This window comes from Pseudopodoces humilis, chromosome 5, assembly GCF_049639895.1.
Source record: "Pseudopodoces humilis isolate 2021_Gansu_Grassland_sample_001 chromosome 5, ASM4963989v1, whole genome shotgun sequence".
NCBI lineage: Eukaryota > Metazoa > Chordata > Aves > Passeriformes > Paridae > Pseudopodoces > Pseudopodoces humilis.
The window spans coordinates 63,873,687-63,894,495 of record NC_142204.1 but is presented as its reverse complement, the minus strand read 5'-3'; the positions used below and the strand labels follow the sequence as shown (position 1 = coordinate 63,894,495).

At 35.2% G+C, this 20,809-nt stretch overlaps 1 protein-coding gene across 8 annotated transcripts in view; it reads left to right on the top strand.

Moving 5' to 3' along the window:
• Positions 1–20,809, top strand: part of PCLO (piccolo presynaptic cytomatrix protein) — a 328,066-nt gene that overhangs the window by 240,548 nt on the left and 66,709 nt on the right. For 4 of the 8 annotated variants that reach the window (XM_088054918.1, XM_088054915.1, XM_088054914.1 and 1 more), the window contains exons 11-17: positions 2,122–2,230; positions 2,861–2,928; positions 5,481–5,692; positions 10,554–10,604; positions 11,470–11,600; positions 13,210–13,236; positions 16,633–16,726. In XM_088054918.1, the coding sequence (XP_087911044.1) occupies positions 2,122–2,230; positions 2,861–2,928; positions 5,481–5,692; positions 10,554–10,604; positions 11,470–11,600; positions 13,210–13,236; positions 16,633–16,726 (692 nt within the window). Of the gene's footprint in view, positions 1–2,121; positions 2,231–2,860; positions 2,929–5,480; positions 5,693–10,553; positions 10,605–11,469; positions 11,601–13,209; positions 13,237–16,632; positions 16,727–20,809 lie in introns of those variants that run through there. The other 4 variants (XM_088054917.1, XM_088054916.1, XM_088054921.1 and 1 more) reach the window with 4 other exon arrangements.

Here is a 20,809-nt window from a genome sequence, read left to right as displayed (position 1 = left end):
CTGCTAGTCTTTTAAATTAAAGGGAGTTGTTGATGAGAGTCTTACTACTCCCTTGGTAAATTTTCTTCTGAAGCTATACCAGCAGGCTGTGATAAACCCAGGACAGTAGCTGAAGGAGCTCATAATATTTTGTTGATAAAGATTTTTTTATTATTATTTTATTTTTTTTTCAATAGAAGGATGTTAAGTGCTCTCTCAGATTTCTAAATCTTTCAGCTTTTGTTCTTGTTCTTTGCCACTACATGGAAGTGGTGGTTTTGCTTGTCTTAATTATGAGGTTCATAATGTCATACATTGCATCCTATGCCATGATAGTATTGAGGGTACACATTAAAAAAAGAAAGACAAAAATAACTTCACTTCCTTCCTTTCTATAAGCCTAAACACCAAGCTCATGCTGTTATATTGGTATGACTGAAAATCAGGGGGAAATTAATTTGTTCATAATTATTGTTGCTTTATTCCAGAGGAACTGAGTTTAAAATCAGATCTGCTTTAACAAGCAAAAGCAAGATCATGTGTTTGAATCATGGCTGGTAAATGAAAGTGGCTAAATTTTAGGAATTGTCAAATCTATTTTGACATTAGGCAGCTGGCTTTACTGCCTTCTGAGCATCATTTTTTAGTTATTCTGCATTGTTTGTTTTTCTGTAAACTTCTATAAACAAAATGATAAATTCTGGCTGACAACAGTTATGAGCAATTCTGATATTTCAACTCCTAATTCATGGAATCATATGGAAAATTTTGGAATATAAATGTGTATATTTATTTCTCATATTCTTTCATTGTCAAATAATTTAGTCTGATTTATTCCATTTTTTTTCATTATATTTGATTTAGCAGCATGTTCTTCTATGAGTTTATCTCCACATTTCACTTCATTTTTTTTTCCCCATTTGTTATATGCAACAGCACAGGATTTTGAGATTAAAATATGACCCAGGTGAAGACTTGGTTTTATCTGTGTAAGTGGTAGCAAGCTAAGTGTTTGTGGTTTTCTTTGCTGTGTGGGTGATGTGGTTTTTCAGATGTTTTGTAATGCATCGCTTTTAGTGGACTATTAATAATTCAGTATCTTGTCCCATTAAGCAATTTTTTCCCACTAAAGCCAAGGGCTTGGACTTTGACATTTGTACATTGGTAAGAAATTAATCTGTTCGGAGTCCTCCTTATGAATAATTAATTCAAAATATGAACCCACTTCTCAGAACCTAAGTTGTAAGTCTAGGTTTTGATTTGTGTAAGCATTTCACCTTAACCACAAGATTTCTTATCAGAATATACCTCACATGATTTATAGAGGGATTGACTGCAAATACTGAGCATAAAACTTTCTTATATAGATACACTGAACAATACTGAGTCTCCTGACTCAGTCCTAGGACACTTGGAAGACATAGAAGATTAGATCAATATTCAGTATTTTTAAGCCTGATTAATATAGTTCTGTTTATATACTCCACAATGAAGTATGTTCATCTGTTTTGTTAATTTTTTATCAAAAAAGATATGGAAGAAAAATTTAAACCTGAATACTACCAGGCTGATGTTTGAAATGTGAAGGCACATTTTTTTCATTAAATTCAGTTATTCAAACAGCCTTCACTTTTTTTTTTAATTTTTGTACGGTACAAAGTAAAGAAAATGTATTGAGAATTATCTAATCATATTCAGAAATTAATTCCATTTTGAGGTTCAGCTTCTTTGCAGCATTTTGTCACTGTAAGAAGCAGTTATCTTCCAAGACCATGTCTGGCCAGGAAATGTCTGATATATAGAATGTTTTGATTTCTTGCCATGCTGGTAGGTGTGCATGTTTTTGACATTGGAAAATTTTTCGGTATCATGCAACCCAGACTGTGGAGAGTGCATGTATACTTTGAATGAAGAGAATTAATCTCCTGTGTTGTTTCAGCAGGTAAGTTATAGCTGAAGGGACAATAACATTCAACAGGCTAATCTGTGTGAAGTGAAAGGGCTTTGCTAACGTCCTGTGCCATTTAACAACATTCACTGACTGTCACATCAAATAGTCTTGTCAAAGCAAGGCAAGAAGAATCTAACTGATGCCTTTGTCAAAATCTAAGCCCTTGACCTCTTGCTGTTTTGCCTTTTTAGGAATGCAGGTGCTGGAATGGAATGGCATCCCCTTGACCGGGAAAACTTATGAAGAGGTCCAGAGCATTATTATTCAACAGAGTGGGGAAGCAGAAATATGTGTAAGACTGTGAGTTTTTCCCCATCTTTCTGTTTCCATTTCTTTTTGGCTTTTCATGGCTTTTGTTTTTGTTTTTGTTTTGTTTTAATTTTTTTATTTTAATTTACAGTTGTTAAGGTGGAACCTTTGTTAGGACAAAGCATCAATGTAATAATAAGCAAGAGTTCGCTGTGACTGTGGGAGATCTTTTTTGTTCTGTTTTTCTCTTAAAGTCAGAAGGAGAGATAAACTGAATCAGATGCTAGTAATTATGCTTTTATAAACAATGATGATTCCATTGTCAGGCCACAATCTCCTCTCATGATAAACATACAGTTCACTGAGTTTACAGGTGTTAGAAAAAAAAAGGTAATTTAGTAATAACTTGACTTTTAGTAAAATCGGTATCCTTTAGATGAAAGTCATTTAAGCATCATGAGAAATGCATACACTTGCATTAAATCCATTAAAGATTTCACCTTAAAAGAAGCTTTTCCTCTCAGCTCTTTAACAGCATTGCAAATATATATCAGCTAAGAAGGGACCATGCTTGGGAGCTGCTTTCTGTCATGAACCACTATTCATTTACCTACTTAATACAATAATGAGGGTATGAGGAAAGAGTTTCTTTTGTCTCAGGCTTCTAATTGCTTTCTTTAGGGACCTGAACATGCTCTCGGACTCTGAGAATCCCCAGCACCTGGAACTGCATGAGCCAGTAAGGGCAGGTGAGAGACAATAAATTGCTTTGATGCCATAGGACCGGATAGCAACTGAAAACTAGATGTGATATTAGCTGGTATATCAGTATTGTAAGCTCTGGTAAGGTAGTATGTTAGTATTGAAAGCTCATCCCAAATATTGTCATGGGTAGAAAGGGGACCATGCCTTATAAAAAAAGGCAAGACGAGGCAGAGGCACACAGACAACACCAACTTGGGCAGGAGTGTTGATCTGCTGGAGGGGGGGAAAGCTCTGCAGAGTCTGGGCAGGCTGGATTGATGGGCCGAGGCCAATTGCATGAGATTCATCAAGACAAATTGCCAGGTCCTGTACCTGGGTCACTATAACCCCAGGCAGCCCTACAGGCTGGGGGCAGGGCGGCCCAGAGGAAAAGTACCTGGGTGCCGGATGCTGTAAACTCTACATGTGATATGTTTTTGTCCTTTTTTCCTTCTGTTGCCCCTAAGGTTTGCTTTGCCCAGCCCCTGGGTTTGCACCTGTGTCAATACCCAGCCAGTGAGTTGCTGGTGTCCCCAGGGCCTCGTCTGCCATCCTGTGTCCAAACTTGCAGCACTCTGCTGTCACCCCAGGCCCCTGCTCCTGTAACCTGCATTATTAATCTGGAGTCATAAATGCTTCAGTCTGCACAGTGCAATTTCAACTGTGGCTTTATATTATTATTTATTTTTTTTTTTATTATTATTTATTTATTATTTATTTTATATCAAAATAAATAAAAATGGGCACTATACCACACCACTATACAAGGAGAAGTGCAACTCAGACAAATTAAGGTCGTAGCCATCTGGTCATTAGACATTTGCTGTTGCAGCCAGAGAGGTTAAAACAAAGCTCCCAGCAACCTGCAGCAAGTCCACATAACTCACAGGTCCTAAGAACCATAGAATTGTCAATGCTGGAAAAGACCTCGATGAGAATACCCTGTTAGCTTAACACAAGGTTTGTGGCCTGCTATAAGTGACAAAAAAAACATTTACTGGATACAGGGATGCAATAGCAAGTAGTCAGTTTTGTTATGTGTGTTCTAAGATGGCAGTGCTTTTGGGGGAATTTCCTGCTATTCAGTCAATACCACAGCTTCAGGCTTCAGTCATTGGATGCATCATATCTAAGCTAATTTTGAATCAACATCCACAATCTTACTAGTAATGCAGCCCCTCAGCAAGCTCAGTGCAGATTAAGATTCCTTCACTCACCATTCCAGGGCTCTGCTCTGGGTTCTGTGGTTTTGTGGCTGTTCTTTTATCAGTACCTAAATTACCTGGATTGAATCCTCCATTTTCTAACCATGTAAAATTTCCTAGCTATTAATGTATTTACCATCAAGCTACCTTTAGTTGAAAATTTATGTTATTGATAATAATTGAAAGCAAAGACTAAGTATGACAGAGCCTTGAAGCAGAGCTACCTCCATTTTTTTTAATTTGTGAGCAGATTAAAACCACCAAAAACATTAAAAGACACTGAAATCAGTTTTGGAAAGTACAAAAACTAGAACAAAAGATTAATGATTGATTAATCATTAATTATTTTTTTTTGATTAATGAAAAAAACTCAAAATGAGAAGGAACAGAAATAAAAGAATATTTTTCCATTTTTGCAGGCATGCTTCCTCCTAGTCTGGAAATCTTCTAGTGGTTTCTAAGTTGGAGCAACTCTGTAGAGTTCTTGCCATTACCTCTGAGGTTTGGCAGACTGTACTTTAGAGAGGAGCAATCTCCATTTTCTCTGAAAGAAAAATGAATTAGCCAAGAAGGCAGGATAAGGCTAAAGTCTTGTTTTAAACCTCTCATGAGAACCTGGGAACCAAGCTGTGCCTAGCATCCTCTTAACTCTATTCAGTCTAGCATATATGAAACTTGACTTCATTTCTGTGTTAAATAGAAATTTCTGTCTTGAAAGGGTAAATTCCTCCCACTCATTCCTGGGCAGCAGAGAGGGCAGACTCCTACTACAGATGCGTAAAAAAGGTGTGAGTAACAAGGAAAGATGAATCAGAGCTTTTAGTCTTCATTTGTTTACAATTTTTCTTCTTTGATTAATTTGTTTAAGTAAAGTTTTGAGGCTTTTTTCTCTTTATTTTTGTATATATCATCTCAGGAGCAGTTCTGTTCAATGTCTGTTTGATTAAAAAAAGTTAAATGAGATTTAAACCTTTTACAAGAAAGTTCGTATACTTAGTGAAACTGGACCAGTTATTGAATTGAACACAGGCCAGTCTTTAAAACTGTAATTTGCTCCAGTTTGATTCACCATAATCAGCAAAGCCTGTTTTTATTCATTTAGAAGTACCTCCTCAGAAAGCTTTTTAGGTAAACAGCACTAGTAAGTAGCACTAGCACAGAAAGATTGGATTTAGGATGTCAATATTCTGGGAGAGATGTCTATTTTTCATAGGATGCCTTTTGTACCTTCAAAGTATACAGGCAGATGACATGAAAACTTGCAAGGGTTGTTATGCTGTCCCTGTAGCATGGCAAGATGAAATTGGATGTGCTGTCAATTATCAATACAAACCTCTCTTGCTTTAATCCAGTAGATAAAGCGAAGTCCCCAGGGGTTGATCCCAAGCAGCTGGCTGCAGAGCTCCAAAAGGTTTCTCTACAGCAGTCGCCTCTGGTTGCTTCTTCAGGAGTGGAAAAGGGATCTCATGTCCACTCTGGAACTGCTTCTGCCACCTCCAGCGCTGTTCCTAGCCCTGGTCAGCCAGGTTCTCCCTCAGTCAGCAAAAAGCGGCACAGCAGCAAGGTAAGAAATTTCAAAGTTATGGAGCAAGAATATTTTGATGACAGGAAGAAACTGCCTGTTTATTTTATTTAGTATAGCAAGAAATTCCAGCACATCTTGGAAAACTCATTTCCTGGATAACAATGAATACTGCTGTTAAGATATCGAATCTGGACATAAAGAAAGATTACATGTTTTATCCAAGACATTTGTCCATCTCTAAAAAAACCCAACAATATTATTGTTTTTAAACAAAATAACTGTCCTTTACAGCCTTTGTTGCTCTTGCTTTTTCTCTGCATCCTACATGGTGGTGAGGTACTATTTGCACTAAAGAAGCTGATAGTACTAAGACCATAATTTCCCTCTCTGTACTAAACTACTGCTTGAAGTGTTACAAGCTATGAATAATCATAGAAATAGTAAGTAAGTCTATGAAAGCCAGGAAAAGATTGAAAACAAAATTTACCATTAAAATGTGTGTTGTCACTAGCTAATTCCTGTGAATTTGCCAAGCATAATTTCTCATTTTCTTTGCCAGACCCTGTGGCAAAGAAATTCTCCTTGTGCATCTGCACACCTAAAAAGGGAAGAGTGGGAATTCAGTAGCATTTTTTCACAGTTTGAAACTGAAAACTAGATCATAAAGTCATCTGTCACATTTTTACATTTTGTGTCAAAAAGTCCAGACCTGAAGTGAAACTCAGTTCTGTGAAGACTGCATTTGCTTATGCAATTTGCAAGAATGCTGACTGCCATCCTGAATATCCAGCTTCTGACACACTTACAATGCTTCACTTTGCAAAGTGCTTTCTAAACATTTTTTACACTGCACCTTTATTTCTTTTTGGGACTGTCAGGTTCCCACTGCATTATAGTTATGTTTGCATTTTTGTGCTGCTGGAACTATTCCTGTGATTTGAACAGATGAGTTGGGTACTGCATAAACCAGAAAATGGTGCCTGCTCATTTCAGACAGTTATTCGATATGCCAACATCACTTTCATGTAAGAGGAAACACAAAAATCTTTTTAATCCAGAAATTGAGTACAAACTGGGAAGATATTTATTGATCAGTTTGGTTTGGATAGTAATTCTGTTTTGCCACAAGGCCTATAGACTTTCCACAAAGTAATTCAGGTCTTCAAAATTAATCCATATAGCAATACTTACTGGATCTAACTTCAGGGATGTGGCAGTATTGCTTAATCCTTAGGTCAATAGTTAGATTCACTACAGAATACTCTGGATATTGTATACATTTACATATGAACTAGTTTGCTATGTGCATGATTTTTACCACTGAGAATAGTATGTATCTGAAGTACAGCTCCTGAGACTGGGTGAAACCTGACATCATGATGCAGGCAGAGAGCAGGGCTATTAGTGCACCATCTACACTGAAATGTAGAATCACACTCCTAAATTCACAGTGTGTTGAGATCCATAAGTCCTTGCTGTGCAGTATATCCTGGAGAAGTGCCCCATTCTGTCCACTTGAGGAGACTGGGTTCCCAGCAGGTCACCTAAAGTTGGACACATACATTTAATTTCCTGCATCACAGAGAATGTAGGATTCTTTTATGAAAATTCAGCTGTAGGCTTATAAAGATGAAACAAAAAATTCTTAGAGCTGATGTCTTTATGTATGAGATGCGAAAGTCAGAATTAGTCAGGTAAATATTTAAAACATTCTTTGCTTATTTGTGAAAACCGTGTTGAGAGGCATTTCTTTCATAACAAGCATAGCTCTTGTTGACTTGTATAGTTTCTGTTCATTGACTTCAGGCAAAGTTTATAATGGTGTTGAGCTCTGTTAGAAGAGAAGGCTCATCTTTTCTGGAACTGCTCTTTGCCTTGGGCTGACAGCATTTCTAGGCAGGTTGCAGCCCTGCCAAAATATCATGACAGACTAAATATCCAAACTGCCTAGATCTTGTTTTTGCAACTGTTTTTATTTTTAGAAAGTACTTTTTAAAAGATTTTTGTATAGAATATACACTCTAGAAATGTTGTAGTCTCTGCCATTTTCTGCAGTGCCAATTTTCTCATATTTAACGTTACTACAGAAAGTGATAGTGCGCAGTGCATCGAAATCTGGCATTAGCCAGTTTCACCTCATGCTTGAGCATGTGTGATGGAATGATGGCATTACAAAGCAACATCTCTTACACAGGATGTGTGAGTGCATGCAGGAGTACCAAAAGTAATTAGACTGAAATTAGATTAGCCATCACAGCAGAGATTTAACCCTTAGAAGCCTTGAGCTGACAATATCTTGTGGAGACCTGTTTCTTTTGTAGTGTAAAAGCATGATCATTCTATAGTACAGATTACATCCAGGATATAAATTACCTATAGAAACATTTAATATAAAGAATGGATTGTTTATTTTTTCTAAATCATCAGATCCTTTAGCTCCTACAAAAGTCGACCTTGAAATACTTTCCCTCTTTACAAATTAATCCTCTCTGAGGCTGTGATAAAGACAATTATTTGCACCTCTGCCTCTCAATATGGAACCAGCTTCAAAGTTAGCCCAGCTCTGAGCTTGAGAGGTCTCTTTCAGCCTAAATTTTTCACATTTCTTTAAAATATGTGGGTAATTCTTCAAGATCAGTTTTAGATCTGCTGACATCAGAGAAAACAGAATATTTAATGTATTGAATCACAGCCTTGTAAATTATATGATTCAACAATGATATGAAGCATAAAAGTGTACATTTATTTTTAAAGACTCCACTTTAGAAACTACACCTTAACCACCTTTGGAGGTCTCAATACAAAATCATCATGCCCATTCCCTTCTCTATGAACTCCTCCTACATTATCCATACTCACGTTCCATATTACATGACATTCGAAGTGAGCAAACTCATTATTCTTGCTATTCCAACTCATAAAAAATGAAAGCATTTAGACCATCTGGCAGTGATTTTGTAGCCACAGCACAGCTAGCTCCAAGCTATTTTTGGTGTTGTCAGTATTGTCAGTGCTAGTACAGCCTGAGGTCAGAACTATTAAGTATAATAAAATCCATTTGTAGAGGTAAAGTATGAGAAATATAAGCCATTAATGCCCTACTTTGAAAGATTGCATGGTGCTCAGGTAGCTCCCTGTTTTGGCAAAAGAAGTGAAATTCACAGTCTGAATAATCTTGTCAAGGACCTAACAAGTTTTAGGAGTATTTTGCTATCAATCTAAAATTTCATTTCAGATTCAGAACATTTTATACACTATTGATGACTTATTTTAGCTCTTGGATGGATTAAACTTCTTTAAAAGCTCTGTAAGCTGCCAAAAGAAGCTGATTATAAAATTTTTCATGAGAATTATTTTTCATATGCAAATGCATTTACAGACAAATTAAGTTTGATTTGGTTTTTTGCTTTTTTGTTTATTTTTATTGTGTTTTTCTTGTTGTTAATGGCTTTTTGTTTGGTTTGGTTTGTTTTGGTTTGGTTGTTTTTTTTCCTGGTAAAGCTTGTGCTCATAAAGAAACACATCTAGAAGGAAAGGTAAAGCAGTAAACCAAACAAGAATAAGGCCACACAAGACAGTGAATATATCCATGTAACAGGCAAATTTGGTCTACTTTACTCCTGTGTTTTCATTGCGATACTCTTTAGCTGAGATTTTCTGAGTCATTGTCTCATGTGTGGATCTGACTGATTGAGAGGATGTTTCTTCAACACAATCCTGAAAAGTGGAGTGCATCACCTTAACTTCATGCTGTGATGCAGGAAATGTGGGCACTTCACTGATCTACATTAAAGCAGTTGGTGTCCAGCATCTTAAAAGAGCCTTGGAAAATTTTCTTGAAGTGTAGGACAGCATAAAAGAGGCAGGTGGGTTTTACTATTCTCAGAAAGTGATAGAAATGCGAATTACATGGAATAATGTCAGGCATCTGCTCACATCTGGAGGAATAGGAAATGAGGGCTTCCAGACAAGTCTCCAGAGAATAGTGTTTGTCCTTGTTTGCACCTTTTGTTTTCTGCATCAACCAAGGAAGCAGATATGGAGAGAATGCAAAAATATTCAAATCCTACTACAGAAACAGAGCTTTCTTGCTTGACTGATGGCTTGCAGATTAGAGGCTGGTCCAGAGTGGCTCAAGGCTGCTAATGTTTAACAGAAGAGCATATTCTTGTGAGTTCAGGATTCTAATCAAGTGGTGATGTTATTTTCCAGCAACAAACAAGAGGAACAAAAAAAAGCAGAGAGAAACATTAAGGATTCTATTGCATTTTGTCAAAAACCTAGACAAAAGTAATGATAAAAGAGAGAGGAAGGTGAGGACAGAAAATTTAATTTTTGTGTTACAGAAAGTGTGGGGAGGAATTTGAAGTGTTGCAGCTGAATTGACTATCAGAAAACACAGAATAAAATAAAAGACTTCATGTGAGGTGGCTTGCAACTGTATAATCCACTTACACCCATCACTTAGTTTTAGTACCATTTTCCACTCTTTCTACCCACTTTCACCTAAACTCAGTTTAAATTAGAGTAACTTTTGCCTTTCTCTGCATCATATTGACAGAAATATATGGCTGTGTTTATTTGGCATGGTCCTTTCTTTCTCTTGGCAGTATTCATATTTATTAGACAATGCTAATGCTATGTGTTTTTTTCTCCCCATGCCTCCTTGTGTGCTCAGACTGTAAAGATTTGGTGTTGAAGTTGTTTGATTCTGTACCTGCATAAAAGGCTCATCAAAATGGCAGGGCTGGACTTCGAGTTCTGTTGAAATACATAACCATTAGTTTTGACTGTAACAACTAGAGACAGGTTTATTTTAAAATTTGTGGCAATACAGCAGTATAAACTACACCTGTTAAAAAAGTTAACTTTGAAAACCTATGTATTTTTAATCTGGCAGCCCATGGAAACTACAAAGCCTGCTTCCCATCCAATCACTGGAGAAATACAGGTAAATACGTAGTTTTTGCTGTGTAAATTGTTGTTGATACTGGATGTGTTTTTCCATGAAATAAGTTTGCAGAAAACCATCTCCATCAACTTATTTCTTATTCAACTCCAATCCCTTAATATGTCATTAATGTAAGTCAATTGTTTTTTTCACCTGTCTTTAACCTTGGATTATGAAATACAACCAGAAGAATGGAAAATGCTACAGTTCCCAAAGGGTCTAAAAGGATAGTTAAATTCATTCTATTCCTTAATCTTAGGCAACTTACTGTGGTTTTCCTTAAAAATTCTCAGTCTGTTTACATTGAAGCAAGAACCGCTGTAGGTTTCTTACAGTACAGTGTATTTGTTTCCATGCCATACCAAGTTTATGGTTGTCCCTTATGTGAATTGACTTCATCCTTTTAAAACACTCCCAAAGAGAATAGCAGAACAACTGAAGCCTAACTTCCTATAGATTTTTGGGGTTTTTTTCCTCCTTGATTAACCTCTTTTCTATATTATTACTAAGAGCCTTTCCGTAGTATTTTAACAATCTTGTCAGACTTGACCTCCAAATAGATAGGATGTGTGTAATTAACACTCAATAAACTGGCATGGGTATATATCAGAATAATATCAAGGGTTCAAATTTCCTTTGCTCTTTCCTGATTGGAATATGGGTGTTTCCCTTTTTTCAAAGTCCAATGTGATAATCTAGTATCTCATTCTAGTCAGGAAAGAAAGACAGAAATTTCTGAAATGTGTTTATTTGGATGGAACATAGAGGTCTAAATCTCATTTTATTCAAAGGGTTTAGGGGATATTAAATCACTCAGAAAGTAAAAGCAACAAATAATCCTACTGTGTTTTAATGCATTCACTAGCTTCAAATCAGCTATGACAAACACCTTGGCAACCTTATCATCCACATCCTTCAGGCAAGAAACCTTGCTCCCAGAGACAACAACGGCTATTCGGACCCCTTTGTTAAAGTTTATCTTCTTCCAGGGAGAGGGTAAGTGTAGGACAAATTTTAACTTGAACTTCCTTTCAGTTTAGGTTTACTACATGTCATTAATAAACAGAAATATGAGTTATTGCTATAGAAAATCCAGGTGCAAGGTCAGAAAAAACTGTGGATTTTTAATACAGTCAGATCCTATTCCCAGGAGAATATACATACTTTTCTAGTCACCTTAGGAATGGTATCATTACTGTAAATATACTTTTGTGTGTGTGTGTTTGCTTTTAAAAATTACAATACATATAAAAATTTGAAGTAGCAACAGTCTCAATGGAAATGTACTAAAGAGATGCAATAATTTCTGAAATTCAGAAAGCTGCATGTTAAGTTTAGCATGGAATGGTTACTTCAGCTAAAAAAAATCTGAATTTAGGATTGATTTGCAAACTAGCAAAATTAAAGTACCTGAGATAAATTTAAGGTTAAAGTATAATACAAAATCCAAAAAATAGTGGTCAGAAAAAAAATCTCTCCATATGTATTTTATGGCACTTTTTTTTAAGAGTGAAGATATGGTTTTGGAAATACCACTAATTTTGTGTCTTATGACTGTACAAGTCACTAATTGCTTTTTCACAGATCACTGATTTTTTTGACTCTGTAATTACAAATAGTTCATTATTACCTCCTTTAAAAGATATGTTTCTGTATCAGCAATATTATAACTATTTTTTGCCCTAATGTTACAGAATGTCAAGTATACAGAGAATGAATAAGAATACATAGTTACAATACTGCTATTGATTTCAGTGACGCAGAAGATATATCTAAAATTAAGCTGGTGGATCAGACTCAATATTGCAAAGACAGATTCCTGCAAAATCCTGTGCTTGCATGACAATACTCATGCTAAAAGGCTCTTAGGATAGAACAATACAAATAAAAATCTGCACTTCTTTTCTACTCAGACTAACAGGGAAGTGGATGCTCAGGTCACAGTTCACTATTTGGCATATGGGCAAGCACCACTAAATGCACGAGTGGTACAAATAAAGGCATGCATTTTATTTTGTGGCTTTCTAATTCCAGCTATACGATACTCAATATTGTTCAGTAGTACAGGGCCCAAAACTATTACTGAATGTAAGGGAAAGAGGTGCTAAAGCTTCAGAGGTTTTTAAATGAACCTAAGACTCTTGTAAAATGTTTGTCAAATCAATCTAAGTTGGAATTTTGCAGGTACATTCACTGATATAGAAATAAAACTTTGAACTAAAGGCATGTTCATCCTATAAGGTATCAGTTTAAACTTGTTGACTAAGTAATGAAGAATTGGATTTTAGTTTGGATTTTAGTTTTGATTATTTTAAAGCATGCCACTGTTACAGTTTTGCACGTTACTTGTGCCTTAAGGGAATTATCAAAAACTGAGCTTCTTAAAATCCCAGGCTTGTTTCTGAAAGTAGAAACTTGTGTTGCTCCTGAATAACTTTTATTTGTAATTCAGTCCATATTATACTTCTTATTCTTCCTAATACCTCTATTTCCTTTGATTCTGATACTAGAAACTACCCATTATTCATGTTTTCTTCCATCTGTTCCCATTTTCTCTTACACTGCTTCCTCTGCGTTCCTAACTCTGTAAATTCTGGATATGCAGACAAGTCATGGTTGTCCAAAACGCCAGGTAGAGTGCACTATCTTCCAACTTTATTCTTTTTTTTTTGTATGCATGAATGAGACAATGAGCCTGTACATAGAACTACAGTTTTCTCTTGAGTTCTGATGGCATGAAACTGTGGTATGGTTTTGTTTTTCATTTACTGATTAGGTAATTTTGAGGAGCTGGAAACAAGTAGTTAATGCTCCTTGGTGATTATTCTAAGGCCAAACTCTGACAACAAGCAAAATGTCTTTTGAAGAATTTAGTTCAGAGATATCTAAAACGTCTTTCTCACTCACTGAAAGCTGAAAAATAATTAACTGTGAACCTGTATCAAGATTTTGAATGGTGTTACTGCAAAGAGAAAAATGTACTGTTAGGTAAAGAAATGGAATATTTTTCTCTATTTTCTTGCACAGTGTATAGACTTTAAAGCCAGGTATAATTCTAAATAATTGCTCAGATGAACAGTGAAATCTGCTTGACCATATAAGTGGTTATTTATGGTAAACAAACTTATAATTTAATTATTGAAATTAGGAGTGCTTTGTTTGTCCTGGAAAAATAAGGCAAAGCCCAATTCTCAACATATGCTAATATCACCTCAAGCTAAGCACATAAGAAATAGTCCAACCCCAGTTTTAAATTTGTTTAAAAGTAATACCCTGACTAAACAAGTGAGCAGATTAATTCCAATAAACAGATTTCTATCATCTGTCTCTTTTTTAATTGCTAACATTATTCAATTAATGTGTTAAAATTACACATCTCATATGTGTATTCTATTACACATTTTAACACATTCTATTATGCTTTTTTCATTGTACTTAATACGTTGTATTATATATTAATAAATTATAATTTAGGAGTCAGAGAGAAAATATAAATAAAGGAGTTTCTATTTTTTCACACAGTATACTCTTTAAATTTCAAATGCAAATTATTTCATATTAAGTGACATACCAATGATTGGTTTAATGAATGCATTTAATTAAAGCATCTTCATCTGTTAGTCTGTTAGTTGTTAATCTGTTAATTGTTAATCTGTTAATTGTTAATCCGTTAATTACTGGGGGGAATCAGGATTATGAATTTAATGTATTTGCCAGATCATTCCCTTCAGAGGCCTAGAAACCTTCATCTGCCATCCAGTTTAGCCTGGTTCTGCACCTCCCTAGGAGAGGTGAAGGTCTCCTGTCTCCCTCTGCAACAGACACAGACCGCAGATTACATGGATGTGGGTTCAGCTCACCCTTACAGTTTAGATCCAAATATTCCATGGACTTCACTGGAAATATTTCAGAACTGCCATGTTAACAATTTCATCTTTTGCAAGCTCTGAACTCAACACTTCATGAATCACCTTCTCACATACTTCAAAAAAGAATCAGAAACTTTGAAAAGGTGATGAAGTTCTGCTATTGCAAAAGGAGATCCGAGAGAGAAAGGAAATGTTAGCGTCATTTTCTTGGCCAAGTGCACAAAGGATTCTTTCCCTCTTTCTTCAAGAAATAAAAATATGTCAGTCCCCAAAACCAGTAGGTCATAGGACATCTAAAAAGGATGTTCTAGGTAGGGGATGCTTTTCTCATACCAGAATGTGGGAAAAGAATGCTACTAAGGTGCTTTACAATTTTAACTGCACTACTTAATACTATTTGCCATCAAAATCTCATTTCACAATGGATCCAGATTTTGTATTTCAGCTTTCTTTCCAAGATATGCAAAGAAATAGGTTTGTTTAAGGTTCTTTTTCATATGCTCTTGGTCCCCCTAGATTTTAAATCGCCCTTACCATTCTGTGCTATTGCTGATAGAACTCACTGAACTCTGGAGAGCTGTTGCTTTCTTTTCATAAGCAGAGGTGAACAGATACTTTGTTTCACAGGTCCTGAAACTCTTCACATTTTTAAATAAACTAAAAGACAGTGGATAGCAAGATTTTCAAAAAAATAAGTGGAAATACAGAGAAGGACTAGATGAAAAAATGAGAGGGAAAATAGCTGCAAATCCCTTTCACTTTGAGATATCAGGCTAGTAGGAATCTTGAATAGAGCCACCCCATTTTGGAGAATAAAGCCACTCTGCAACCCAGATTATTTAGATCACTGCACAGAAAAATTGAGTTTATAGAGTGAAACTGCTGGTGCTGAAGTCCCAGGATTGACATATGTGTGCCAGTAAAGCTTGTGTATCTTTCACATAACCACAAATCAGAACTGTTCCAACCTGGTACCAGGTATGGTACATCATTAGTGACTGGTTGATTAAATATCTTCCTGAGTGATCCTTCTCAGTTTATCTCATATGAAAGGAATTAGTACATTAGGTCTGGGACCATGCCACAGTGTGAACCAAAACAGCTAATTCAGAAGTGAGAATAGAACACTACCAAAAGTTATTGTAGGGGAACCACAAAGGAGTCTAATATGGCATATACAAGTTATTTTGTACCATTTTGTCTTAGTGCTGAAGAACAGTCCTGGGAACATTTTGTTTTGTATTAGATGTAGCAGATATATATGTGCAGATCGACAAAAAGAGTTTCTTTACCTTAAATCTTGTGGGTTTTTTAAAGTATTAAAAGATTCTCATGTTCTCCTACCCAGCTTTTTTGAGTTGCCCATTAAAATTTATGTTAAATTAAAATTGGAATGAAAGCAAATCTAACATCAAAGCTCACAGAGCTAGATGAATCCATGTTCTGTTTAAGATTACTATATTGCTTTCTCCACACTCAGGAAATGTAAAGTACAATATAAAGCATTAGTGAATCCTTTTAAAAATAGATTATGCAGCCAAACCTTTGTTCTTGGGTATTGACAAAAAAAAAAAAAAAATAGTCGTGATCCTGATGCCCTTTTATGTTTCTTTCCAGTACAGTTAGAGGATAGGCAGAGAACAGGATCAATAAGAAATTAGTATTTCAATCATTAACAGGATATTGGTTACTTTATGGCATTCATTAAATGTGTTTGTGAGATGGAATTCCTGTAATTAGAGATTGCAACCTATAAATATAATGAATCTGTGCTACTTTAAAGTGCTAATGGGTCATGGAAAAGAAATCAATGCATTATCACCACAATTTAGAATCAGAGCCCAGTACCTACAATGAGAGGACAAAGTCTATGTGCATGTGCTGACTGATACTTTATCTTGAAATGGTTTTAGGCAGAGCAAGCCTGCTGAAAGAGTCAGGAGATGTTTTAAAAACTATCTCAGAAAAGCATACCAAAGAAAACATCCCAAAGGCTGTCATTGTCCTCTCATAACCCTGAATTCTTGCAGAAATGGGAGATACAGTTCTTTTCTTTTTCTGGTTTTTAGTTTGTTGGTGTTTTTGGGTTTCTTTTGTATTAAAGCAAAAAGAAACAAAAGATCACTAATGTAATGTTTTGTTCTTTTGTTCAAATTCAGTGCTGAGTACAAGCGGAGAACTAAGTACATACAGAAAAGCTTGAATCCTGAGTGGAATCAGACAGTCATTTACAAAAATATCTCCATGGAGCAGGTGCGTGACTGGTGGTGCTCTTCAGTGCTATTTGTTGCTTTATTATTTGCATGGTCTGCAGTGCTCACTGTGAAGGGAGCAGTGCTACTGGCAATTTTCTGACCCCCTGGAAAAATCTTGCCAGATTTAAGAGAAATTCGGAATTCTTTCCTTGCCTCTGATAGAGCTTACTATGGAATTACACTTCTCTTGCCCTTCTACCCATTAAATTGGTAATTTGTGGGGAATTGCATTCATAATCATGTTATAGGTACAGCTATGACAATTAAAAAAAATTATAATGGAATAAATTAATAAGGGAATAAATTAATACATAAGTTTCTGAAGTAGATGCAAAAATCAATCATTCTTTGTTCCAAAAGCCATGTAAACTTACACAAAGCACATTTCCTACCATTTTTATATTAAAATATTTATAAAATGTAGATAGATATTTTAGATTTATCAGCAATTTATATCAATATATTGAGATATGAATCATATGAAAAAAATTAGAAGATATTTGATTTCCTTGTCATAGAAAGATTTAACTCACATCTAGGAAGGATGTCTGCAGAGTCTTCTCTGTTCCTTGGTGGCTTCCTAACTCCAACTGTGCTTCTGAAGCAGTATGAAGCAGTTGAGTCCTCTACTCCTCCAGCTCTCCTCATAAAGGACTTTTTACCAACTTGAAAAAGATATAATGGGCAAAATAATGATCAGTTCATTTTTTTTTAAATTATGAAGTATGTTTTATAGAGTACTGGATTTGCATGTGATCCTGAAGCTTTTTGCCTTTCTTTCTGTTTTGTTCTTGATACTTTAAACTTCACTTTACAATGCCATTTAATCTTTCAGTACTTTTTAAAAAGCCCAGAATAACCAGGCTCTTCAGCAAATAGATTTCCCAATGCTTTTAATATTCTTCTCCATCACAACCCCAAGACCTCAATACAATCTTTCCAATTTAAATTTAGTTTTTCTTTCTTCTTATTCATTGAGAGGAACGTAGATTAAGATACTCATTTTTGCATGGAACAAAACCCTTCCCACAGAGGGATTTGCCTTGTTGCTCATGTGATCTACATGTGCGGGCTTAACAGGCAGTAGCTCAGATTTACTTCAGAGGTGGTGCTGTGGTTTTATGGGTTTTCTCAATGCTTCATGCAGACTTTTATAAATGATAGCTATTTGACAATTAAAGCTTCAGAAAAAAAACACACTGATGTTTGCCTAGATGCAATAAAAACCCAAAATCTTCTTGGATTGGCCAAAGGGTTTGATAAGTCTTTACAATATTTCCAAACTCAGCTTTTCATCTAAGAAAGATTCTTCAGCTTTCTTAATTTGCTTGTGGGTTCTGCTGTGGCATGTCACAGAGCTGTTATTAAGAGTTCTGGGGTGTTGTAAATTCAATGGCTGATTGGTGCTTTGCAAACGGATAACGATAATCAATCTAAGATTTCTCAGACACTTATTTTAATGATAAAAAAATCTTAGATCTTTGATGTCAGTATTTGGACCGTTGTTTGATGAAATTTTAGTTTGTATGTTCAATGCATTGCATTTTTGCTTTCTATTTGCAAATCCCCTCCTTTTCCCTTCTTCTGAGACTGCTATGCAGTGTTTATAGTTTTAAGTGTGTAAACTTCATTTGAGTACCACATATCTTTTATATTTTGGCGTCTTGTCACACAGAATTGTGTGCAGAGAACACTGTTTACTTCCATACCTTTCCATGGCTTGTATCTACTGCTAAGATACCAGGGTGTGTGACTTTTCTCCTACAAAATTCCATGCCTTGACTTAGAGAATCTGCAGCAAACCACATTTCTAAATCAGAAATAATTCAATGTTGATGATCAGTCTGAAGAACTCTCACCATGTAAGAGACCATCATTTGTACTCAACTCTCACAAATCTATATTTCAAAATAACTACAGATATAAATAGAAATACAAGACAATAATTGCATTAGACTGAGAATGAGTGTTCTGTTCACCAAACAAACAGAACTGTTACGCAAGCACACACTGTTACATGGAGTTAGCAGTCATGTTCAAACATAAATTCATGAATTTTTATAAATAATATTTCTTCAAAGAAACATTTCCTTTCCCCCATGCTTTTTTCTCTCCATCAAAGCATGCCCTGCTTGCAGACAGAAAATAAGTATTATTAAATATTTCCTAATATAGGTCTTTTAACGTCACTGTCTAGACTTTAGCTGCTTGTACAATTTTTTATTTTCCTTTCTCTTTCATAAATTAGCTGAAATTAAAGTGAAAATAATTATGGAAAATAGATCACTCTTTGAAATGAAACAGAGTTTTTCAAGGTCAAAATGATTAGTTTTATTACATTTATAGCAAATATTACTTTGACAGTTCGAGAAAAAATAAATTAAACTGTGAATACTTAGTAATTTAAAGGTTTTGTTAAGAAATAAAGTGGAAATAGTTACAATTTGAGAGGAATACTGAGTACAAATATTGCAAAAGTTGTGCAGTAATTGTGAACCCAAGTCCGATACCTACTCAGAGCAAGAAAAAAAGCATTAGAATCATTTAAGGAGAAGATGATAAAAGTTCTGTTGCTGGTGAGGCCATACTGCATGACCACACTGTAAGGTGGGGCTTTCTTTGCCTCAGTCTCTTACTTGCCAGAAAGCAAAGAAAAACATTTACTTATGTGAAATAATTCCATAAAGCAAATAGTTTTGCTGTAACTTATGTCTGTAATTTGAAGGTAATATATTTAGAAAAAATAATATTTTCAAAATCCTTGAGTGATGTGGAAGCCAATGTCTTATTTCCAAAAGTAATTAAATCTTTTGTATGCATCAGTAAGCTGTTGGTATTAAAATCTTGATATCTAGGACAAAAGAAAGTTCCTAAATGTATATACAAAGTGTTTTTGTCCTCCCACAAAACAAAGTACATCAATATAAAGAAAAGAAGAATAAAATGTTAAATATGAATGTAAAAAAAAAAATAAGTGTAATGGATTACAATAATTTCTACTCATCAAACATCCTGACTGAAATTACAATATTTAGTATTATTTCTGAAATAATTATAGTAATATGCTTTTAACATAGAGGAAAACAAGCTGCATTAAAAATACTTCTTTCCTAATTCAAATCCTAGCATGAAATTTTCAAGTAATATGTGTTAAATATTTTAAGTAGTGCATATTTAGCTACAGAGGCAGACACTATCCATAATTTCCAGACATTTGAAAGCAGAAACAAGCCCATCTGTACCTGTGGGGTTGGTTATGCCTTCCATAAGAGGCAACATTTTTCACATTGGCTGCTCTTCAAATTCCTTAATTTTCTTTAAAATATGGCTGCCAATAGACAGCCTAAAGGTAACTGGAGTTCACATACAGTAATATGCTTCTAGATGGTTTTTTATTTATTTTATTTTATTGTTACTTTTTCTTCTACAATGCTAAGGCTGAAATCAGTAATTGTTTGATAACACTTTCTTCAGGGTATGTTTGGAACTCAGGTGATGTTTGCAATATGCAGAAACTGCATTCCTTCCTTAGTGACACTCATTTCCATTTTCCACTTGCAGAAAGCCATGGTCAGACACATAGAGGGTTCCTGCAACCCATTTCAGTATATCTGTCTGTTATATTCCTGATGAGCATCTGAACTTAAGGATTCACAACCTAAAACTGATTGATCTAAGGCAGAGTCCTACATTGCTGTGATGGTAAAATGTCTGCTTTGAAAATCAGCAACTATTTAGTGCTCTTTGCCACCATAGTGGTACATAGATATATCTTCAGAAAAGTAGATTTTCTTCTGCTTTGAAACTCATTTCGTGTACTCTGCCTACTAGAGGTATTTCCATGATTTTTCGTTGTCATAATATTTTATAAAACCTTTATTAATCTAAAAGGCTTAAAATAGATTTTGCAAAGTATAGAGTACTGTAATTTTTCATCACAGTTTTATTATCACACTATTGTGAAGAAGTTAGCAAAGTATGGCTGCAGTTACTTGAAAATCTCTTCTATTTTCCCCTTTCTACCAAAAATTCTTTAAACCTTAGGGGTTTTTTCCCCATTTCCTGGATCTATACATTCTTC